The sequence below is a fragment of the Hyla sarda genome, chromosome 1, assembly GCF_029499605.1.
Source record: "Hyla sarda isolate aHylSar1 chromosome 1, aHylSar1.hap1, whole genome shotgun sequence".
In the NCBI taxonomy this organism is placed as follows: domain Eukaryota; kingdom Metazoa; phylum Chordata; class Amphibia; order Anura; family Hylidae; genus Hyla; species Hyla sarda.
In genome coordinates this window covers 213,627,821-213,650,910 of record NC_079189.1, presented here as the reverse complement: position 1 = coordinate 213,650,910, position 23,090 = coordinate 213,627,821, and the positions used below count along the sequence as shown (strand labels likewise).

General features: G+C 42.2%; 1 protein-coding gene across 2 annotated transcripts in view; it reads right to left on the bottom strand.

Moving 5' to 3' along the window:
• Positions 1-23,090, bottom strand: part of PKD2 (polycystin 2, transient receptor potential cation channel) — a 67,270-nt gene that overhangs the window by 37,777 nt on the left and 6,403 nt on the right. For both annotated transcript variants that reach the window (XM_056568412.1, XM_056568422.1), the window contains exons 2-7: positions 12,673-12,786; positions 6,663-6,796; positions 5,382-5,632; positions 4,860-5,084; positions 754-982; positions 27-194 (exon numbers count right to left, since the gene is read on the bottom strand). In XM_056568412.1, coding sequence (XP_056424387.1) covers positions 27-194; positions 754-982; positions 4,860-5,084; positions 5,382-5,632; positions 6,663-6,796; positions 12,673-12,786 — 1,121 coding nt within the window. The remainder of the gene's footprint in view (positions 1-26; positions 195-753; positions 983-4,859; positions 5,085-5,381; positions 5,633-6,662; positions 6,797-12,672; positions 12,787-23,090) is intronic.

Here is a 23,090-nt window from a genome sequence, read left to right as displayed (position 1 = left end):
TATATTAATATAATGGGAACCATTACCTTAACCAAAGCAAAGAATAAAGTGACTGCAACCACATTATTAAACTGGCTGTGCCAGTAAGCCAGAGATTCGAAGTTGTGGAATACATTCATGTCCACTAGGAGCTTGTTCAGGCTTGTCTCCATTGACATCTTGTACAGGTTTATGCTTATCGCCACCACTGAGAGCTATTCACACAGTAAAATACATATCATAAAAGTTATCAACCATTTTCAAATGATATGAAATAACATTGTCAAGTTGTCACTCCAAACACAGTCTACAGTGCGTAGCTATTACTCTACACAAATAATACAGAAAAACAAGGAGAAGATAAACCATTTCTAACGGTTTTGTCTTTTCTATACAGTTATACAAGTAAAAAGGGAACTAAAATAAATACATTGTCAATGACTTTTATGACTTGTGAACCGTTTAGCTAAGGGGAGGGGACAATCTTTGAGTCCTTCTGCAGATAGGGTAGAGGGGGAGGCTCCTGCTGCAGCCAGCTGTCTTACAGCTAGACACATCGAGGAGGGAGAGAGACATGAATGACCTCCTGTGACATATTTCTAAAATTGGCAGAATACACCACTGACATCTTGTCTCCATTCTGCACAGTGGTCTGCAAACCAGTGTAAAGGAGCATTCCCAAACTATTCCCCAGACATGACAACTAGTAATGCAACACATGTAAGTACAGTTCCTATTCGGCTTATAGAGTGATTCGTCAGAAATAATACATACCACAATGATGACAATATCCAAACAATTCCAAAGACTGTGAAAATAGTGTAGATGGTGATTACGGATCTCCAGGAATTCCTCCACTATGTAGTACAGGATGAAGATGCAGAACGCTATTTCACAGGCAGCCAAGAAATAGTCAAATGCAGAAACATAGTGAATCAGCTTTACCGTCTGAAACTGCCAGGAGGTAACTAGGCCTCCAGTTGCTGGGAACTCTACCAACAACCTAAAAGGCATATAAGCTTAGCATTAAAGGAGGTAGATACGTTTGGTACACAATACACAACAATTTACAATCTTCATTCATATTTATGTAAAGCAAGTGTCAGAACTGAAATACTGTTAGAATGGACAAATGATGTGGTTTCTTTTCGCTCCTATGAGAGCTTCTACAAAAATTTTCCCTACCTTCTGGTTATCAATCCTCCTCATTTCTTATAATTTCTTCCCTCACATGATCCTTCTTGTTTTAATTTAGAATAGAAAGTTACTCTTCATGTAGGTCACCTTTCAATCATACTTTATAAAAAGAAACAATTTACACCAGAGGACATCAATCACCAACTGATCCTAAAGGTCTGATCCCGGCCTTGTGGAAAAGTTAGGGTCTATGCACACTACTGAGTTTCTCCGGTCAGAAATTCCGAGGACAGGCCGCATCTGATTGGTTCCAAGACCGCACGGACATTGCAGATTATTAAAGCTGGCAATTCATTCCGCCAAAAGAATGTCTGCAGTGTATAGGGACATTATTAGGGCATTTCTGTCAGTGTATTTGGAGTGACAGTGGTACTGGACAAGAGGCAAACTGAGGGGATGGTGAGTATTTTTATTTTATTACCCTTTTCTCTGCCTGTGTCTAACTTTTTAGTGAGGCTGTAAATTCCCTTATGCATTCCTTTCTCTTAGAGCAGTGGTTCTCAATAGAGATGAGCGAACTTACAGTAAATTCGATTCGTCACGAACTTCTCAGCTCGGCAGTTGATGACTTTTCCTGCATAAATTAGTTCAGCTTTCAAGTGCTCCGGTGGGCTGGAAAAGGTGGATACAGTCCTAGGAGACTCTTTCCTAGGACTGTATCCACCTTTTCCAGCCCACGGGAGCACCTGAAAGCTGAACTAATTTATGCAGGAAAAGTAATCAACTGCCCAGCCGAGAAGTTCATGACGAATCAAATTTACTAAGTTTGCTCATCTCTAGTTCTCAACCTTTTTTTGCGACTGTACTAAAAGGGGTGAAAGGATTCCGCGGGTACCCTTAGCGCAAAACTTATGCACGAGGGGTACCCGCGGATAAAATAAGTCATAAAAGTATTTAATTTCATAATGGCGTGTGCTTGCCTTTCTAATGCGATACTTAATCCCCTTGTGTCATTATTTCCCCCTCCCTCTGATCCCCTTTTGCCATAATTGGATAAGGGCAAAAGGGAATCAGAGAGAGGGGTGAATAATGGTACAAGGGGATTAAGATGGAGAAGGGGGGGGGGATGATTACCACCCCTCGATATTAATCCCCTTGTGCCATTACCCGTCCCCCCCTCCATCTCAATCCCCTTTTGCCATTATACCCCCCCACCTCCATCTCAATCCCCTTTTGCCATTATCCCCCCCCCCTCCATCTTAATCCCCTTTTGCCATTATCCCCTCCATCTTAATCCCCTTTTGCCATTATCCTCCCCCTTCCATCTTAATCCTCTTTTGCCATTATCCCCCCTCCATCTTAATCCCCTTTTGCCATTATTCCCCCCTCCATCTTAATCCCCTTGTGCCATTACCCGTCCCCTCCTCCATATTAATCCCCTTTTGCCATTATCCCCCCTCCATCTTAATCCCCTTTTGCCATTAGCCCCCCTCCATCTTAATCCCATTTTGCCATTATCCTCCCCCTTCCATTTTAAATCCCCTTTTGCCATTGTCCCCCCTCCATCTTAATCCCCTTTTGCCATTATCCCCCCTCCATCTTAATCCCCTTTTGCCATTATTCCCCCCTCCATCTTAATCCCCTTGTGCCATTACCAGTCCCCCTCCATCTTAATCCCCTTTTGCCATTATCCCCCCTCCATCTTAATCCCCTTTTGCCATTAGCCCCCCTCCATCTTAATCCCCTTTTGCCATTATCCTCCCCCTCCATCTTAATCCCCTTTTGCCATTATCCTCCCCCCTCCATCTTAATCCCCTTTTGCCATTATCCTCTCCCCTCCATCTTAATCCCCTTTTGCCATTATCCTCCCCCCTCCATCTTAATCCCCTTTTGCCATTATCCTCTCCCCTCCATTTTAATCCCCTTTTGCCATTATCCTCCCCCTCCATCTTAAATCCTCTTTTGCCATTAGCACCCCTCCATCTTAATCCCCTTTTGCCATTATCCCCCCCCCCCCCTCCATCTTAAAGGAGATGTCCAGTGTTCACTTTTCTTATTTTATCCGTTCCGGGCTGAAAAATAAAAGAAAACAAATTTCCTCTTACCTGCCTAGGCTCCCCCCGGTGCTTCAGTACAGGTGTTCGGTCCCCGGGCTGTATTCTTCTTACTTCCTGTTAGCCCGGCACGTCACACGGAGCTTCAACCTATCACCGGCCGCAGCGATGTCTCGCCTCGGCCAGTGATAGGCTGAAGCTCCGTGTGACGTGCCGGGCTAACAGGAAGTAAGAAGAATACAGCCCGGGGACCGAACGCCTGTACCGGAGCACCGAGGGAGCGTAGGCAGGCAAGAGAAATCTTGTTTTCTTTTTTTTTTTTCAAGCCCGGAATGGATACATTAAGAAAAGTGAGCACCGGACATTTCCTTTAATCCCCTTTTGCCATTATCCCCCCCCCCCCCCACCCTCCATCTCAATCCCCTTTTGCCGTTATGCCCCCTCCATCTTAAATCCTTTTGCCATTATCCCCCCCCCCTCCATCTTAATCCCCTTTTGCCATTATTCCCCCGCTCCATCTTAATCCCCTTTTGCCATTATTCCCCCGCTCCATCTTAATCCCCTTTTGCCATTATCCCCCCTCCATCTTAATCCCCTTGTGCCATTATCCTCCCCCTCCATCTTAGTCCCCTTTTGCCATTATCCCCCCCTCCATCTTAATCCCCTTGTGCCATTAATCCCCTTTAGCCATTATCCCCTCCCCCTCCCTCTTAATCCCCTTTTGCCATTATCCTCCCCCCCTCCATCTTAATCCCCTTGTTCCATTATCCCCCCCTCCATCTTAATCCCCTTGTTCCATTATCCCCCCCTCCATCTTAATCCCCTTTTGCCATTATTCCCCCCCATCCATCTTAATCCCCTTGTGCCATTATTCCCCCCCTCCATCTTAATCCCCTTGTGCCATTATTCCCCCCCCTCCATCTTAATCCACTTGTGCTATTATCCCCCCCATCTCAATCCCCTTGTGCTATTATCCCCCCCCCATCTCAATCCCCTTGTGCCATTATCCCCCCCCCCATCTCAATCCCCTTGTGCCATTATCCCCCCCCCCCCCATCTTAATCCCCTTGTGCCATTTTTTCCCCTCCCCACCCCCCTCCGATCCCCCTGGGCCAATTTATGAGATACATACAGTAACACCCTCCCTCCCATACTGCGGTGTTACACTTAGTTTAACATGCTTACCAGGCATGTGTCTATCCCGTTCGGCGGGAGTCGGAGGGCAGCAGCTCCGGACGCTGTACAAAGTAGTGAGCTGCCGCGGCACGGCGTCCAGTCCCCGCTCTCTGCGCAGACAAATACTGGCCAATGCATGGCCGGAATTGGTCAGCGAATTGCTGTACCTCTGCATAACCCTTGGCGTACCCCTAGGCGCTGAAACCCTGAGATACTTTACAATGTTCAGTCAGTTGTGCAGGGAATTAAATTCATCACTGATGTTGAGCGGAGGAAAAGTAAAAAGAAAAAACTTCAGTAATTTTCTGCGCTCAACTCCCATCTTTGCAACAGAATCTGCAAATGCAGCTTCCCAAACGGAGCTCCAATGCAGATGTCAAAAAGTCAAGTCAAACCAGTGAACTAAGTTAATATGATCTATTTGGATCCATTTGAAAAGGGATCAGTTATAGCATTCATATGTAACAAAAGAAAGACATGACACTGGTGTGAACAGTACTCTAGGTTTACATACCTGACAACGCAGAAGCGATTAATATTTGCATTGTAAACTGTGAAGTCAATAAAAACTGCTCGGGTGCCTCGGTCCAGCCACAGGTTATCCTTCAGGGTTCTAATCTGAGAAGCAGCCTCTTCTCTGTTCCTTGACAAATCTAGGTAATACCCGGCCCCACTATATGTAGATATGAGGCCGTGGTGACTACTGCTATTTAAATCCCTTTCTTTGGTGTACGTCCACCTGCGTAGAAATTTTTTTAGATAGAGAAGTTGTAACATCATGACTAAGAATCAATTCATTTACTCTGCACAGTAAGACATTTACTAAGTACATATTTGTTATCATAAGTATCAATCAAGTTGCTTTTTATCAATCAGAGCACTAAAAATGTATACCAATTTCTAATATGTATATTATTTGTAAGTAAACAATTTTAAGACACAATCCTAACACTACAAAATCTGTGTGAGATCATAGTTGTATTATAGCATTTTATTAAACAATAAAGAACTGTAGAGAACGGCAAGCAGTACATACGCAGTCCCATTGCGCAGTCCAAAAGGGGCAGTCTCTTCATTTCTCACTGAATACATGTCATAGCAATCTGTAATTTCATCCTTTAGGTCTTCAGGAACTGAACAGGAGCCATTCTTCACTTTGAGCTGACGCATTCGGGGTACCCCAAGCAGCAGATTCTCATAGTAGATAAAGCTTTGATTTTCTGCTATTGTCCTGTTGTTGTACCACATGTCCCAGTACAGACCATCTATAAGAGGGCCATCAGCAAACTGTAAAAGGCAGAATTAAGGATAGATTGACAAATTAAATTATTAAAGAATTAGGAATGAATGATCAAATTAAATGGGCTGAATTTTCACCCACATTTGGCCAGGATTTTTTGCATGCTATAATGAAATTAACCAGCTTTTACAAATGCTGCAAGCGGACATCTCCTCTCGATCTGCTCTATTTAGTCTGTGTGTGATTAAGGGCCTATTCACACGTACAGTATTCTGTGTAGATTTGATGCGTAGGATTTTCTGCTGCAGATTTCAATGTAAACTAAATGACTAAACACAGCTTCAAATCCTGTGCATCAAATCTTCACAGAATACTGTACGTGTGAATAGACCCTAAAACACCTAAGTACCACCCTCTCTTGTCTTGGAAGTATCCAAGACATGGTGAGAGCCCAAGTGTTGTGTCGGGGAGAAGAACAGATAATACCTTTTCTGGACAACCCCTTTACCTTTCTGAGTTCTGCTGCACACAGGGCAGTAGGGGGAGGCTCCTGCTGCAGGTAACGGTCTTAAAACTAAACCCAGGATAGCGAAGAGAAAGGGGGGAGTGTATCTGATCACCTGGGACACATACAGACAATTTTATATATTTCTCAGTTTTAATTGTCATTAGAGATGAGCGAACTTACAGTAAATTCGATTCGTCACAAACTTCTCGGCTCGGCAGTTGCTGACTTTTCCTGCATAAATGAGTTCAGCTTTCAGGTGCTCCGGTGGGCTGGAAAAGGTGGATACAGTCCTAGGAGACTCTTTCCTAGGACTGTATCCACCTTTTCCAGCCCACCGGAGCACCTGAAAGCTGAACTAATTTATGCAGGAAAAGTCAGCAACCACCGAGCCGAGAAGTTCGTGACGAATCAAATTTACTGTAAGTTCGCTCATCTCTAATTGTCATAAGAGACCAGATCTCAGACTTAACAAATTCAAAGTTTGTACCCAAACATTCTAACACAATAATCACAGGAAAACTGATTAGTACCCACATCAACCATCATCTATTTACTACGCAAACCTTTACCTTCCAGAATTCATCCACAGTCATCAAGGTCTTGAAACTGGTCTTATCAGTTTTTGACACAGGTGTATCCAGAAATAGCTGAGTCATAACTTTAGTGTAATAAAACATGCTGGAAGTCACCATGCCATAGATTACTGAAAAAAACAACCACTAAATGTTATTGCAAAATACAAATTCATATACTGTACATTACATTAGTTGTCTCCGATACATATATTTTAAAAAGGGGATTCCCATGTAATTTAACCAATTGAGAATGCAGACAATTTATTTATTTTTTTGCATTTTTCCTTCTTGGCCTTTAAAGGGGTACTCCCTCATGACGTCACGTCCTGCCCCCTCAATGCAAGTCTATGGAAGGGGGCGTGACGGCAGTCACGCCCCCTCCCATAGACTTGCATTGAGGGGGCGGGGCTATGATGTCACGAGCTCCCGGCTCCACGTGTTCGGAACATTTTGTTCCAAACACTGAGCAGTGGAGTACCCCTTTAAGGGGAGTCTTTTTTACGCAATGTAATTTACTGTGAAACTGACAGGTTTTACTCTGTAGGTCAGTACTGCGACACCGAATTTACATAGTATTTTTTCCAAAAAATAAGCATGACCCTATTTTGACCCCTTTAATGTTTGTATTCTTCTCCCTATAAACCTTTTTTGTGCGAGGTCTCATCTTTGGATGTGGTTATCTGACGTTTTTAGTGTTAATAATTTTGGGACTTGCAGATCACTTTTCATTCGTTTTTTTCTCATCTATTTGGTGTTTATATTTGTTTTGTTTGAACCATTTGCCACGTGGGAAAAAAAGGGGGGCAAATGGATTTTTTATCTGGGGATGGCAACAGAAGAATGCAGCAGCACACTGCCAGCACAAAGATATAGATGAAACATGAATATGCAGTTAAAACATGGAGAGCTATACAGCTATGGTGTAATAGATGCAAACGTGAAACTATGAAATAGTGAGGCACTTAGCTCGCAAATTTGTCTCCGCCGGCGGTCAAATAGCTTGGACCGTCCCACCGTTATCCAAGAAAAACAGCAGAGTGCTATTGTAAGGAGCCTGGGTCAATAGCTCGCTTAACATCCACCAAAAAGACAGCAGCACCTCCTTAGGTAAAAATGTGGCTTTTATTCAGCACAAAAAATGCCAGAGCGACGTTTCGGCCATCTCTCATGGCCATTGTCAAGCAACAAAGTGAATCACAGTGAGATAATATATAGGGTGAGCAATTAATGACATCATCACATAATTACATAATTGTTAGAACATGTGATATAATTACATGTGAGTTAAGGTTAATTATATCACATGTTCTAACAATTATGTCAATATGTGATGATGTCATTAATTGCTCACCCTATATATTATCTCACTGTGATTCACTTTGTTGCTTGACATTGGCCATGAGAGATGGCCGAAACGTCGCTCTGGCATTTTTTGTGCTGAATAAAAGCCAAATATTTTGCCTATGGAGGTGCTGCTGTCTTTTTTGGTGTATATATATATATATATATATATATATATATATATATAATCTCTATCAGGGGTGTGGAAATAAAATAAAAATAAATAAATAACCACTTGTCCAAGGGACTAAAAAGGAGCATAATCTACTTGTCCCTCATGAAAATCCACTTGTCCTGGTAGACAAAATAATTTGCACCAAAATAGTACATAAATATGGTCTTTATTGGTTTTTGCACTTTTGTTTTTTCCTTCTTGTCCTACAATAGCCATAACTCTTATTTTTCCACCTACAGACTCATATGAGGCTTGTTTTTTGCGCGAACAATTAATTATACTTTGTAATGACACCTAAATTATTTGTGAAGTGAAATAAAAAAAATGCAAATTTGAAGGTTTTCTTTTTTTTCCGCCATTAACCTTGTGGTCAAACTTACATATTATTTTAATACTTTAGGTCAGCCTGCTTGCACCAATACCAAATATTTTTTTTTGTGTAACATATACATAATAAAAATAAAGGGAAGTTGGTCCGGCCCTGCTTGCCCAATACAGGGCTAATTCTATGAAAAATTCACCTGCCGGGCGCCCGGAACTACATGTCCCGGTCATCAGGCGATAGGATTTCCACATCCCTGCCCCAAGTAAGTAAATAATGTCCCAGATAGATATGTGCCCCCAGTTGATAAGAAGGGTGCGCTCCCCCAGTAGGCAGACAAAGCCCCAGATGGACATGTCCCCATTAGGTAGAGCTCCCCTATATGAAGACAGGCTCCCAGATAGACATGATCCCCATCAGGTAGGGCTCCCAAGTAGGTATAGAGGCCCCAGATAGATGTGATCCCTATCACTGATGGGGGTCATATCTATCTGGAGGCCTGTCTACCTACTGGGGAGCCCTTCCTGATGATCAGGTAGGGGTTCCCAATAGGTGTACAGGCCCCCAGATAGATATTACCCCCGGCAGGTAGGGCTCCTATTTAAACAATTATGCCCCCTAGGAAGATAGGTTATCCCTGGTGATAAGCAGGTCCTCCCTTATTGAATAATTAGGCAAGTTAAAGTATTTCACTGCTACAGTATTTACATCTCCCTGCTGCAGCCTATAACGAGCCTTCCTTGCGGAGATGCGCGCGACAGGTGACGTCATCACACACGCTGCGCAGGACGTCAGCGTCCCGGCGTCCTGCGCTGCGGATGCAACGACATCACCAATCGCGTGCATCCCTCCAGGAAGGCTCGTTATAGGCTGCAGCAGGGAGATACAAGTACAGTAGCAGTGAGTGCCGACGTGTGTGAAGTCTTCCGGCATTTAGCGCTGCTTGCCCGAAGCAGGGCTAAATGCCTGAAGAAATCACCTGCCGGCGCCCAGAACTGCATGTCCCGGATGTCAGGCGATGCAAATTCCACATCCCTGATATATATATATATATATATGTACAGTATATACCCCAGTCCCCTGTGATCGCACTACTGCAGGTGGTCCAATGAGTCACTAAGCCCTGCAATTGCGCTGGATGCCGTGATCAGTATTAAGCACCTGAATGTCACTAAATGTCAATAAAAAGAACCCTTTAGCCTTTCAAATTCATACAGAGTTCTTCATAGACAACCCACAATTACTCACTTGAATGATTTGTTCAGGTTTTTTCCAAGTTAGTAAAACAGTAACCAGCTCAGTAGGAGAGCACAGACCAGCAGAGGGTAAATATCTGACACTCTGCAGGGGTCCTGTCTGCTCAGGTACACAGGTATGTAGTACCTTCTTCCTGTGTAGGAAGCACCAACAAACTCTATTAGTCTGCCAATATCGATGTGCCCGCAGTGGCAGGCCTTGACCTCGCCCCAATTAAAGAGTCAAAGAAAAAAAAATAGATAAACAGCAGGATAATCACGTTTTTCATGTAAACAAACTAAAAACACTGTGGGAGATATTTATTATTGTTGTCTTTGGAAAGTGAGTTCTTATGTAATTTTTTTGCTTTGGTTTTGCTTATGTGCGACACATTTATCATATCAAAGGGGAGTTAATAAATTTGGCGCACATAAGCAAAAAATCACTTCAGAACACCATTTTGTATGATTCTTCTTCTCCTTCGCGACTCTCTCATGTGAGACTTTTTAAGTGCTCTCCAAAGGCAGTTTTGCAAGTAAGGTCTAATCTGACTTAGGTATGAAAAAAAAAGTTGCAAACCTATGTGCAACATAAAGGCTAGGATTCCACTGAGGCTTTTGCACTGCGTTTTTTTAGGCTTAAAAACGCCTGAAAACCTGCCACTGATTTTCCCTGCATTTTGGCGTTTTCGCATTTGAGTGGAAATTGCACCCGATGTGACTCCCGCTGTGATCTTTCCTTAATTGCAGGTACTACTGCTCCCAGCATGGAGCACACTCTGCTCCATGCTAAGAGCTGTAGTACCTGCATTAATAGACAGATCGCCACAGGTGTCAGAAGTGACACTCGCTGGGATCTGTCTATTAATGCAGGTACTACAGCTCTTAGCATGGAGCAGAGTGTGCTCCATGCTGGGAGCAGTAGTACCTGCAATTAAGGAAAGATCACAGCGGGTGTCACTCCTGACACCCGCTGTCATCCTCCTGTATAATTTATAGATGCAGCCGCTCTTCTATGGTCTCCTGCACTGACGTATATATACACCTATTCATATTTCCCGCAGAGAGTTATGATTGGCTGGAACCATCTGGCCAATCACAGCTCTCTGCGGGAAATATGAATAGGTGTATATATACGGCAGTGCAGGGCACCATTGACGAGCGGCTGGCCGCATACATCTATACAATATACAGCAGGATCGCAACAGGTGTCAAAAGTGACACCCGGGGCGATCTGTCAATTAGTACATGTACTATCATGTACTACTACTCCCATCATGGAGCAGTGTGTTCCATGCTGAGAGTAGTAGTACTACCTTATTAAAATACATTATTAATAAAAAGTTTAACAAAATTAATTATAACAAACATAATATTTTTACATTTCAGTGGCCCCTTTCTATTTTTATTACTGTCGGGTACATTTTTAGTTCCCTGTCCGCCCACATAAATTGATCCCAGTTAAAAAATTAATAAAAATGTAATTATAAAAAAGATAAATTTCATTGAATACAATTTTTTCCATCACTACTGTATCTTTTTTATACATATTTTTTTAATGGTACCCTACAACATTTTATTAAAGGGGTACTCCACTGGAAAACTTTTTTTAAATTTTTTTTAAATTAACTGGTGCCAGAACAGATTTGTAAATTACTTCTATTTAAAAATCTTCATCCTTCCAGTACTTATCAGCTGCTGCATACTACAGAGAAAGTTATTTTCTTTTTGAATTTCCTTTGTTTGACCACAGTGCTCTCTGTTGTAACCTCTGTCCATGTCAGGAACTGTCCAGAGTAGGACCAAATCCCCATAGCAAACCTATCCTCCTTTCGACAGTTCCTGACATGGACAGAGGTGTCAGCAGAGAGCACTGTGGTCAGATAGAAAGGAAATTCAAAAAGAAAAGAACTTCCTCTGCAGCTGATAAGTACTAGAAGGATTAAGCTTTTTAAATAGAAGTAATTTACAAATCTTAATAGATTTTTAAATAGAAGTAATTTAAAAATTTCTGGCTCCAGTTGATTTAAAAAAGAAAAAAAATATATCTCCATCACTTTTTTGGATTGCTGAAGTCCAAAAAAGAATAAAAACTGCTGGCAAAAACCCACATGGCATTTTTCTTGGCGTTTGTTTTACTGCCATAAACTTCTATGGGAGAAAAATGCCAAGATTTTCCCGGAAAAAAAAACACCAAAGTCTCAACAAGAGGTCGTTTTGGGAAAACTGCCAAGGAGCCAAAAAGAGATGAAAAACGGCCAAATGATTAAAAAAACTTCAAACTGAAAAACGCTAAGTGGATCTGGCATTTTGCAGTTCACTATTGACTTGGAGCTAACAACTGGCCGCGGTGTTTTTTCACAGAAAAAAAGCAGTGCGGCAAAATGGGCGTTTTTATCAACGTTTTTGCATGAAAAACCTCAGTGGAATCCCAGCCTAAATAAAAACTGAAAGTTGCTTAGGTTAGGCTGTTTGGTACTTTCTAAGCACCCACAAATGTTGCAAAAAAAAAAAAAGTGCTTAGATGACATTCTGTGTGCCTGGAGTAAAGAAGCTCTAAATGCAATAATAAATCTCCCCCTATATTCTCAAAAAGATCAAAGGTCAATGTTTCAGCAGCATGCTGCCTGCATATCTAAATTGTAACAGATCCAAGTAAATATATATCTCTCCATCCCTCTTGTTGCATTTTAATGGCACTAATGGCACTATGGTTTATCTATTTTTTCTTGATTTTATGGTATAAGACGATTTCTAAGCAGGCCCAATGGCGAGCTCTTATAAGCTATATCTGTCCAGTAATAAATACACAATGGGAATACATGTACTATGGGAAGAAGACATTACAATACGCAAACCTTTGCTAGCCCAGTGCCCCCAATTCCAAGTAATAATAAGTAGATTATATTACATTATCATAAAAGTACTTACAGACACACAAAATAAATAGAAACACTACATAAGTGATCAGTTCTCTGAGGATAGTTTTTAAGTATTTTTCCCTTGTAGGTATTCGGTCTGCTGTATATCTTGTACCCCAAAGACCTGTAGAAAAAAAGTAATAGATAAAATAAAAAAGTAGGGTTAATAAAAAACAATGTACATAACATTTGTTGTGTTAGCCATTAAAAAGGTATATCTGGAACACTGCTAGTTTGCGCCTCTCCGAAAGCTATAAACTGTGAATTATCAATTATGACTACCCAATAGCAACAGCACAGAACATAATTTTAGCATACACTGGGTTTTAGCATACACTGGGGGGGGGGGGGGTCTCTTCCTGCATGTATATGAATGCTGAGGCCAGTGATTGGCTGCAGCGTCACACGCACAATGGACATCATAGCACCTCTGGCAGGGAGATTAGCCTTACAGGTTAATAACTGGATACCTACATTGATTACCATGATAATACACTGATACAGAGAATCTATCTTTGGGAGTCATTTTGAGCAGTGAAACATCCCCCCCCAAAAAATTATATCTGTTTTGCATCTCAAAAAACTTCCAAAACATGTAATTTTCCCACCAATTTGCATGGAACTCAATGGGAAAACATAGCTTAACCCCTTAAGGACTCAAGGGAGGTAAGGGCCCTCCCGCCGTCCTCTCAACTGATCGGGACACCGCTGAGCTGCCGGGACGGTTTTATTTTCATTTTACGTGCCGCAATCAAAGTTAGGTGTTAATGCCGGGCATCACCAGCATTAGACGTGGGTCCCACCCCTCTATGATGCGGTGTCAGCTCCTGAGGGAAGGGGGCACAGAGCGTACATGTCCTTAAGGGCTTAAAGGGGTACTTCAGTGGAAAAAAAAATTCTCAAGTCAACCGTTGCCAGAAAGTTAAACAGATTTGTAAATGACTTCTATTAAAAAAAACGTATTCCTTCCAGTACTTATCAGCTGCTGTATGCTCCAGAGGAAGTTGTATGGTTCTTTCCAGTCTGACCACAGTGCTCTCTGCTTACACCTCTGTCCATGTCCAGGAACTGTCTGGAGCAGGAGAGGTTTGCTAAGGGGATTTAAGCATAGAGCACTGTGGTCAGACAGAAAGGAAGTTAAAAAAAGAAAATAACTTCCTCTGTAGTTTACAGCAGCTTATAAGTACTGGAAGGATTAAGATTATAATTTTTTTTTTTTTTTTTAATAGAAGTAATTTACAAATCTATTTAACCTTCTGGAGCCAGCCTTTGCCTAGCCTGGTCCCCCAAAGATCCAGTTCCCTGTGGCCAGTGACTGGCTGAGCAGGAAGGTCCTGCAACCAGCTCCATGTTTTTGAAGAGGAAAGCCCAGAGAAACCACTTGGAGAACATGATCTGTGGCAGACCTAAGGGGGAGCGGAGATAGCCAGAAGCATCAGTTTTTTTTAATGCTTACCCTGTGGCCCAGTACCATATTACACACACACAAACACAGGGGTGGTCGGTAGGGGACACTGGAAACGGGTTGGTTCTTGGACTGAGATGCCAAAATGAAATTACAAGGTAATAATCGCAGCAATTTGAGGCCTGCACAATCACTCATCGGCAATATCGCGATTCGACAGTTTTTTCTATTAATCGTGCAGTGTCCACTGACTAAAGTTAGCGAAACAAACCGACTTTGCAGCTTACCATCCATAGGCTCAGTACAGAGGACTACAAACAGTACTGTACACTTCATCTCATCAGACATGTCTTGTGACCTTTGGCATTCATCACACGGGCTTCCTTCCATGTGTGATGTGTGGGCTAGATTGGGGGGGGTTACTGAAACCCTTCTTTCATACATCGCTTATAAGTAAATGCCCACCAATGTATGATGTTCCCAATATATCTTGGGGCACACGCCTGTTTAGCAGCCTTTGTAATATACCCCAGTGATGAGCTGGCATAGATTTCCACTATAATTTCAGCCATGGTTGCCCGGCTCCCTTAGCAATGTTTATTCAGCTATTCTATGGATGCATACAATGGAATAATCTGGGCCATACCACTTATTTTTTTAGACATCAACTACTAAACAGCTATAGGAAAGAAACAGAATCTCAAATACATGTACAGTGGGGCAAAAAAATATTTAGTTAGCCATAATTGTACAAGTTCTCCCACTTAAAAAAAATGAGAGGCCTGTAATATTCATCATAGGTATACCTCAACTATGAGAAACATCATGAGAAAAAAAATCCATAAAGTCACATTGTCTGATTTTTAAAGAGTTTATTTGCAAATTATGGTGGAAAACAAGCATTTGGTCAATAACCAAAGTTCATCTCAATACTTTGTTATATACCCTTTGTTGGCAATGACAGAGGTCACACATTTTCTGTAAGTCTTCACAAGGTTTACACACACTGTTGCTGGTATTTTGGCCCATTCCTCCATGCAGATCTCCTCTAGAGCAGTGATGTTTTGGGGCTGTCGCTGGGTAACACAGACTTTCACCTCCCTCCAAAGGTTTTCTATGGGGTTGAGATCTGGAGACTGGCTAGGCCACTCCAGGACCTTGAAATGCTTCTTACGAAGCCACTCCTTCGTTGCCCGGGCAGTGTGTTTGGGATCATTGTCAAGCTGAAAGACCAGCCATGTTTCATCTTCAATGCCTTTGCTGATGGAAGGAGGTTTTCACTCAAAATCTCACGATACATAGCCCCATTCATTATTTCCTTTACCCTTAGCAGAAAAGCAGCCCCAAACATGATGTTTCCACCCCTATGCTTCACAGTAGGTATGGTGTTCTTTGGATGCAACTCAGCATTCTTTCTCCTCCAAACACGACGAGTTGAGTTTTTACCAAAAAGTTCTACTTTGGTTTTATCTGACCATATGACATTCTCACAATCCTCTTCTAGATCATCCAAATGCTCTCTAGCAAACTTCAGATGGGCCTGGACATGTACTGGCTTAATCAGGGGGACACGTCTGGCACTGCATGATTTGAGTCCCTGGCGGTGTGGTGTGTTACTGATGGTAGCCTTTGTTACTTTGGTACCAGCTCTCTGAAGGTCATTCACTAGGTCCCCCCGTGTGGTCCTGGGATTTTTGAAGTTATGATCATTTTGACACCACGAGGTGAGATCTTGCATGGAGCCCCAGATCGAGGGAGATTAGTAGTCTTGTATGCCTTCCATTTTCTAATAAATGCTCCCACAGTTTATTTCTTTACACCAAGCTGCTTGCCTATTGCAGATTCAGTCTTCCCAGCCTGGTGCAGGTCTACAATTTTGTTTCATGTGTCACAGGAAGTTCTTTTCTTTTTGCATTTCCTTTCTGTTTGACCACAGTGCTATCTGCTGACACCTCTGACCATGTCAGGAACTGTCCAGAGCCGGAGCAAATCCCCATAGCCAACCTCTCCTGCTCTGGACAGTTCCTGACATGGACAGAGGTGTCAGCAGAGAGCACTGCGGTCAGACAGATAGGAAATGCAGAAAGAAAAGAACTTCCTGTGGAGCATATAACAGCTGATAAGTACTGGAAGGATTAAGATTTTTAAATAGAAGTAATGTACAAATTTAGCGGGCTAAAGATAGAGAGTCTGGCACTGCTGTAACTATCGCAAATGGAAAACCACAGGCATGCAATATAGAAGCAAACCACCCCATTAGGTGCTCAGTCCAAAAGGAGCAGAAATAAATCCAAATGTACGTATTGCAGAAATATGGACAGCACTCACCAAGGTTGAAGCTTCCATAAGTTCTTTATTGTACAAACAGAGTGGCGGTGTCAAGCAGGTGAAGGAACAGGAACGCAGAGGACTTCAGTGTGCAGGTAACAGCTGTGTCGTACTTCCGTACTTCATCAGAAATTTACAAATCTGTTTTACTTTCTGACTCGAGTTGATTAAAAAAAGAAAAAAAATTCCAGTGGAGTACCCCTTTAAAGAAGTTACAGGTCTGTGTCTTGTTTGTAGGTGACCAAATACTTATTTTTCCACCATAATTTGCAAATACATTCTGTAACCTCCTAAGGACGCAGGGCGTACCTGTACACCCTGCGCCAGGTCCCGGTATTTAAAACTGGGTCACGCCGTGACCCCGCATCACACCGGGTCGGTCCAGGCTGCTAATGATAGCAGGGACCCTGGGCTAATAGCGTGCGGCACAGATCGTTGTGCCACGCGCTATTAACCCTTCAGACGTGGCGATCAAAGTTGCTCGCCGCATCCAAAACAAAAGTAAAAGCTTCCCGGCAGCTTAGTCGGGCTAGATCCCCTCTCCTGTCTCCGTTGCGTCCGAGCGGCATTTGATTGCTCCAAGCCTGAGCTACAGGCTTGAGCAATCGAGCCCCTAGAACGCTGATCCATGCAAAGCTATGGCTTTGCAGGGATCAGTGTAAAATATCAGTGTGTGCAGTGTTATAGCCCCCTAAAGGAGCTATAACACTGCAAAAAAAAGTGAAAAAAAATTAAATAAAAGTGTGAATCACCCCCTCTTTCCCATGAAAAAAAACTGTGTAAATAAAATTAAAAATAAACATATGTGGTATCGCCGCGTGCGGAAATGTCCAAACTATAAAAATATATTGTTAATTAAACCGCATGGTCAATGGCGTACGCGCAAAAAAATTCCACAGTCCAAAGTAGCATATTTTTGGTCACTTATTATATAATAAAAAAAATTATAAAAAGCGATCAAAAAGTCCAATCAATGCAAAAATGGTACCAATAAAACCTTCAGGACACGGCGCAAAAAATTAGCCCTCATACCGACCCATACGTGGAAAAATAAAAGTTATAGGGGTCAGAAGATGACAATTTTAAATGTATAAATTTTCCTGCATGTAGTTATGATTTTTTTCAGAAGACAAAATCAAACCTATATAAGTAGGGTATCATTTTAATTGTATGGCCCTACAGAATAAAGATAAGGTGTCATTTTTACCGAAAAATGTACTGCCTAGAAACGGAAGCCCCCAAAAGTTACAAAATGACATTTTTTCTTCAATTTTGTCGCACAATGAATTTTTTTTCCATTTCGCCATGGATTTTTTGGTAAAATTACTAATGTCACTGCAAAGTAGAATTGGTGGCACAAAAAATAAGCCATAATATGGAATTTTATGTGCAAAATTTAAAGGGTTATCATTTTTAGAAGGTGATGATGAAAAAATGAAAATGCAAAAATTAAAAAACGCTGAGTCCTTAAGGGGTTTCAAATCAGAAAATGTGATTTTATGGATTTTTTTTCTCATTATGTCTCTCATAGTTGAGGTATACCTATGATGAAAATTACAGCCTCTCATCTTTTTAAGTGGGAGAACTTGCACAGTAATGGCTGACTAAATACTTTTTTGCCTCACTGTATATGAGAAATAATAATAATAATTTTATTTATATAGCGCCTACAGATTCCGCAGCGCTTACAATTATGGGGTACAAACAAAGACAAGTATCAGACATAATATTACACAATAACTATTCAAACAAGAGGTGTGGGGATATGTTGAGGATATGTTGAGGCCAATTAAAGAATGTTATAGGCCTGTCTGAAGAGATGTGTTTTCAGGCCACGTTTGAAACTATGGATGTTGTTGTTGAGTCTGAGGGATTGAGGTGAGAAAGCTTTATTGTTGCCTATCCAATAAGCAGTTGTGCACTAAACATGCTGCTGCTTAGGCCTTCACTGCTGGGTTCTTATTGCTAACCATATGTGACTTTCTGGCTTTACAATGTGAAATGTAATGTTAGCTGTCCACAGCCCACTAACCCATGCCAGGAGCACATTACATGAATGGAAACTCTCTCTCTAGCGCCACCTATAGGTAGCTATCCTTTATGAATAGGCTTTTGGCCGGATATTTCTCCTGGCTTTATGGAACGTGAGGAATAATGGAAAATAACTGCACAGCACTTATTGTCAGCCATATTACTAGAGGAGACGGAAAATCTAACTGTAAAAGACATGCAAAACTCCACGACAACTACTAGCTGCAATAAAGTGCATCAGTTCTATTACAGTTGGGCTATGTGCACACACGGTTTTGGAACAATCATATTGGGCCTCATCAAGTCAATTTTTACAGGCAAAACGAGTCTCAAACTTTATGTTTGTTCTGATTCTTTGAGCTTTTCTTTTTTTTTTTTATTATTTTAAAACTTTTTTTCAGCCATTGCTGCCAAAATCCCAGAGAAGTCTGTAATATAGACTTTGGCTGTCCGGGCATGCTGGGAGTTGTAGTTGTGCAATAGCTGCTAGAGGCGCCCTGTTTGGGAAACACTGACTTAGTATTTTAATGAGTTTTTACCTATTCTGGTCGGCCCCCGCCTGCAGCCTCACATGGGAGCCGGCCTGAGCAGATAGTCGCAAATTTTCATGTGGGGGCCGTATCACTATATCGAAATATTTGCAAAAAACGTGATTTGATTGCTTTTGCGATATATCGTGCAGCCCTAATTATTATTATTCTTTTTTTAAGCATTTTGGACAATTTACATTTCAAGATGCTTTTTCCAACATGATAGAGGACCATGAGGGGAATTAATCTGTGTAGACTTCTCTTTTCATCTGAAAGTCACAGGATGGCCCCGTACAACGTCTTCAGCAACATTTCAATAAGACTGTTTCAAATTCCGGACCATGAAATGTTCTTATGTAGATCACTTTGTGCAGTGGTCATTGATTTATCATGTGTGACACTTCAGTCTCACAAAAGTTGCACGGGCCAGATGTATTAGTTAATTCAACCCTGCCCTATAAAACTCTATGTGACAATTGTATTAAGCCCTTCAGGACATCAGTTTTTTTTTAGTTTTTTCCTCCTCAGCTTTTACAAATACTAACACTTTAAATTTTCCACCTACAGACCCAGGGATGTGGAAATCCTATAGCCCGACGCCCGGGACAAGTAGTTTTGGGCGCCGGGCAGGTGAATTGTTTATAGATTTAGCCCTGTATCGGGCTAGCAGGGACAGACAGACTTCCCCCTTATTTTTCTGTAATGTCGGTGTGAGGTGCAGGAGCCGATGGAAGTCTACACCTCACACCGGCGCTCAGAGTGTATGGAGGGGGCGGAGGCCTCCAGCTGACTGCAGAGACCCCTTATCTCCCCTCCCGGAGGATGGACGCAGCTCAGAAGACACAGCGGGGTGAGAGAAAGGACGTAGACAGCTCCGTGCACAGCTCCATCCCCCGCTCACAGCTCTATCCCTCCCCCTCCCCTGCTCTGTCTAGACAGGACCTAATCCACCACGGGGCGGTTGCTAGTTTGCACGGGGAAAACACAGAGCAGGAGGGGGAGGACGGAAATCTCACCTCACACTGTCCGGGACTACAGCTCTGATGTCCACTCATGGCCGGATCAGGTGAGGAGGCCGAGAATGCAGGCGACGGCAGGAAGGGTGGTTGTATATGTATGGTGTGAGTGTATGTGTGATGTGTGTATGTAATGTATGATGGGTGGGCAGCAGCAGGTGTATGTATGATGTGTGCATATGTATGGTGTATATCAGTGTTTCCCAACCAGGGTGCCTCCAGCTGTTGCAAAACTACAACTCCCAGCATGCCCTGGGCATGCTGGGAGTTGTAGTTTTGCAACAGCTGGAGGAGCCCTGGTTGGGAAACACTGGTGGATATGTATGGTGTGAGTGTATGTGTGTATGATGTCTATGTGTGATGTGTATGTAATGTATGATGTGTGTATGTCTATGTGTGATGTGTATGTAATGTATGATGTGTGTATGATGTCTATGTGTGATGTGTATGTAATGTATGATGTGTGTATGTCTATGTGTGATGTGTATGTAATGTATGATGTGTGTATAATGTCTAAGTGTGATGTGTGTGTATGTGATGTATGATGTGGGGTGGGCAGCGGCAGGTGTATGTATGATGTGTGCATATGTATGGTGTATATGTATGGTGTGAGTGTATGTGTGTATGATGTCTATGTGTGATGTGTATGTAATGTGTGATGTGTGTATGATATCTGTGTGATGTGTGTACGATGTCTGTGTGATGTGTGTATGATGTCTATGTGTGATGTGTATGTAATGTATGATGTGTGTATAATGTCTAAGTGTGATGTGTGTATGTGATGTATGATGTGGGGGGGCAGCGGTGGGTGTATGTATGATGTGTGCATATGTATGGTGTATATGTATGGTGTGAGTGTATGTGTGTATGATGTCTATGTGTGATGTGTATGTAATGTGTGATGTGTGTATGATGTCTGTATGATGTCTATGTGTGATGTGTATGTAATGTGTGATGTGTGTATGATGTCTGTGTGATGTGTGTATGATGTCTGTGTGATGTGTGTATGATGTCTATGTGTGATGTGTATGTAATGTATGATGTGTGTATGATATCTAAGTGTGATGTGTATGTGATGTATGATGTGGGGTGGGCAGCGGCAGGTGTATGTATGATGTGTGCATATGTATGGTGTGAGTGTATGATGTATGTGTGATGTGTGTATGTTATGTATGATGTGTGCATATGTATGGTGTATATGTAGGGTGTGAGTGTATGTGTGTATGTAATGTATGATGTGGGGGGGCAGTGGTGGGGGTGTGTGTATGTATGATATGGGGGCCAGTGGCGGGGTGTGTGTGTGTGTATGTATGATATGGGGGCCAGTGGCGGGGTGTGTGTGTGTGTATGTATGATATGGGGGCAGTGGCTGGTGTATGTATGATATGTGTATGCATGAATGTTTTGGATAGGAGTGGACTGTCACGTCGGGCATTAGGGCAGTTGTGCCATCTAATTGTATTTATTTTTAGTGGCACCCGCACTAAATTGCACCCCCAGAATCCCACCCCCTTCATACTCACCCGACGACCAAGAGCCCCACGGATGCAGACAAACACGCCCAAACCAAAACTACAACTCCCAGCATGTTGGACCATAACCTAAACTGTAGAACTATAAAGTGCAACATGCTGGGAGTTGTAGTTTTGGTTCGGGTCAGCTGCAGAGCTATAGACTGTATCAGGGCATGCTGGGTGTTGTAGTTACTAACTGCAATTCCCAGTATTCCTTGACACAACCTCTGGCTCTGCAGCTGACACAAACCAAAACTACAACTCCCAGCATGTCCCACAATAACCTTAACTGTACTATACAGTGCAACATGCTGCAACACCCACACAATCATAGGCTGTATCAGGGCATGCTGGGAGTTGTAGTTATCTAGTAACTAAATGCAACTTCCAGCATTTTCTGACACAAAATGCACCATATAAACTGGAGAAGCAGAACCCCCCCCCCCCCCCCCCCCCAGTAACACATAAGTCCCTATTGAGACTGAAAAATAGTGATTAAAATATTTTAAAAGGTGCGTATATATGTGAATAAGCCCCTTTCCTAATAAAAGTTTCCAATTTTCTTTAAATAAAAATAATGTACAAAAATAAACATAAGTGGTATCGCTACATGTGGAAATGTCCAGACTATTAAAATATAATGTTAATTGAACCGTACGGTGAACGGTGTAAATGTAAAAGAATAGTCCAGAATTGCTAATTTTTGGTCACTTCATATGAGAAATTTTTTATAAGGTGATCAAAAAGTTACATCTAGACTTTTCTGGGCTTGTCTCGGGTGTAAGAGGAGCTACAGCTCTCCCACCGCTAATAGCCCGACATGCTGCGATCACTGCAGCCACTATTAAACCATTAGATCATCGCTGACAGCAGTGTCTAAAGGATCTTATATCCATCCCTGGTGGTCTAGTGGGGGGGATCGTACTATTTTGGTTGAAATTATTTCATCAACCAGGACAAGTAGATTTTCTTGAGGGACAAGTAGATTGTGTTCCGCTTTAGTCCCTTGGACAAGTAGTTTTTTTTTAAATTTCCACACCCCTGAGACCTATATGAGGGCTTGTTGTTTTTGCACCACCAATTTTACATCAGTCATTTTACCACAAAATCTACGGTGAAACAAAAATAAAATTAAAAATTATTATTTGTGGGGCAAAATTGAACAAACAAACGAACACCATTTTGTAACTTTGAGGGGCTTCTATGCAGAGCACTTTTTTTTAGTAAAAATGACACCCTATCTTTATTCTGTAGGCCGATACAATTAAAATGATACCCAACTTAGGGTGCTTTCACACTACGATTGTAGTGTACGGTTGCTGGATCCGGTTGGGAGGGGCGAAAACCGGCCGCTCCCGTATCCCAGCCGGATCCCAGCCGAACCCCATTCATTTCAATGAGCCGACCGGAGTCAAACGCTAACTCCGGTTGTCTCATTTTTGCCCTGTATACAGTTTTCTGACTGAACCTAAAACCGTGGTATACTACGGTTCTAGGTCCGGTCAGAAAACCGTATTCAGGGAAAAATGAGACAACCGGAGTCAGTGTTTGAGTCCGGTCGGCTCATTGAAATGAATGGGGTTCGGGCCAGATCCGGCTGGGAT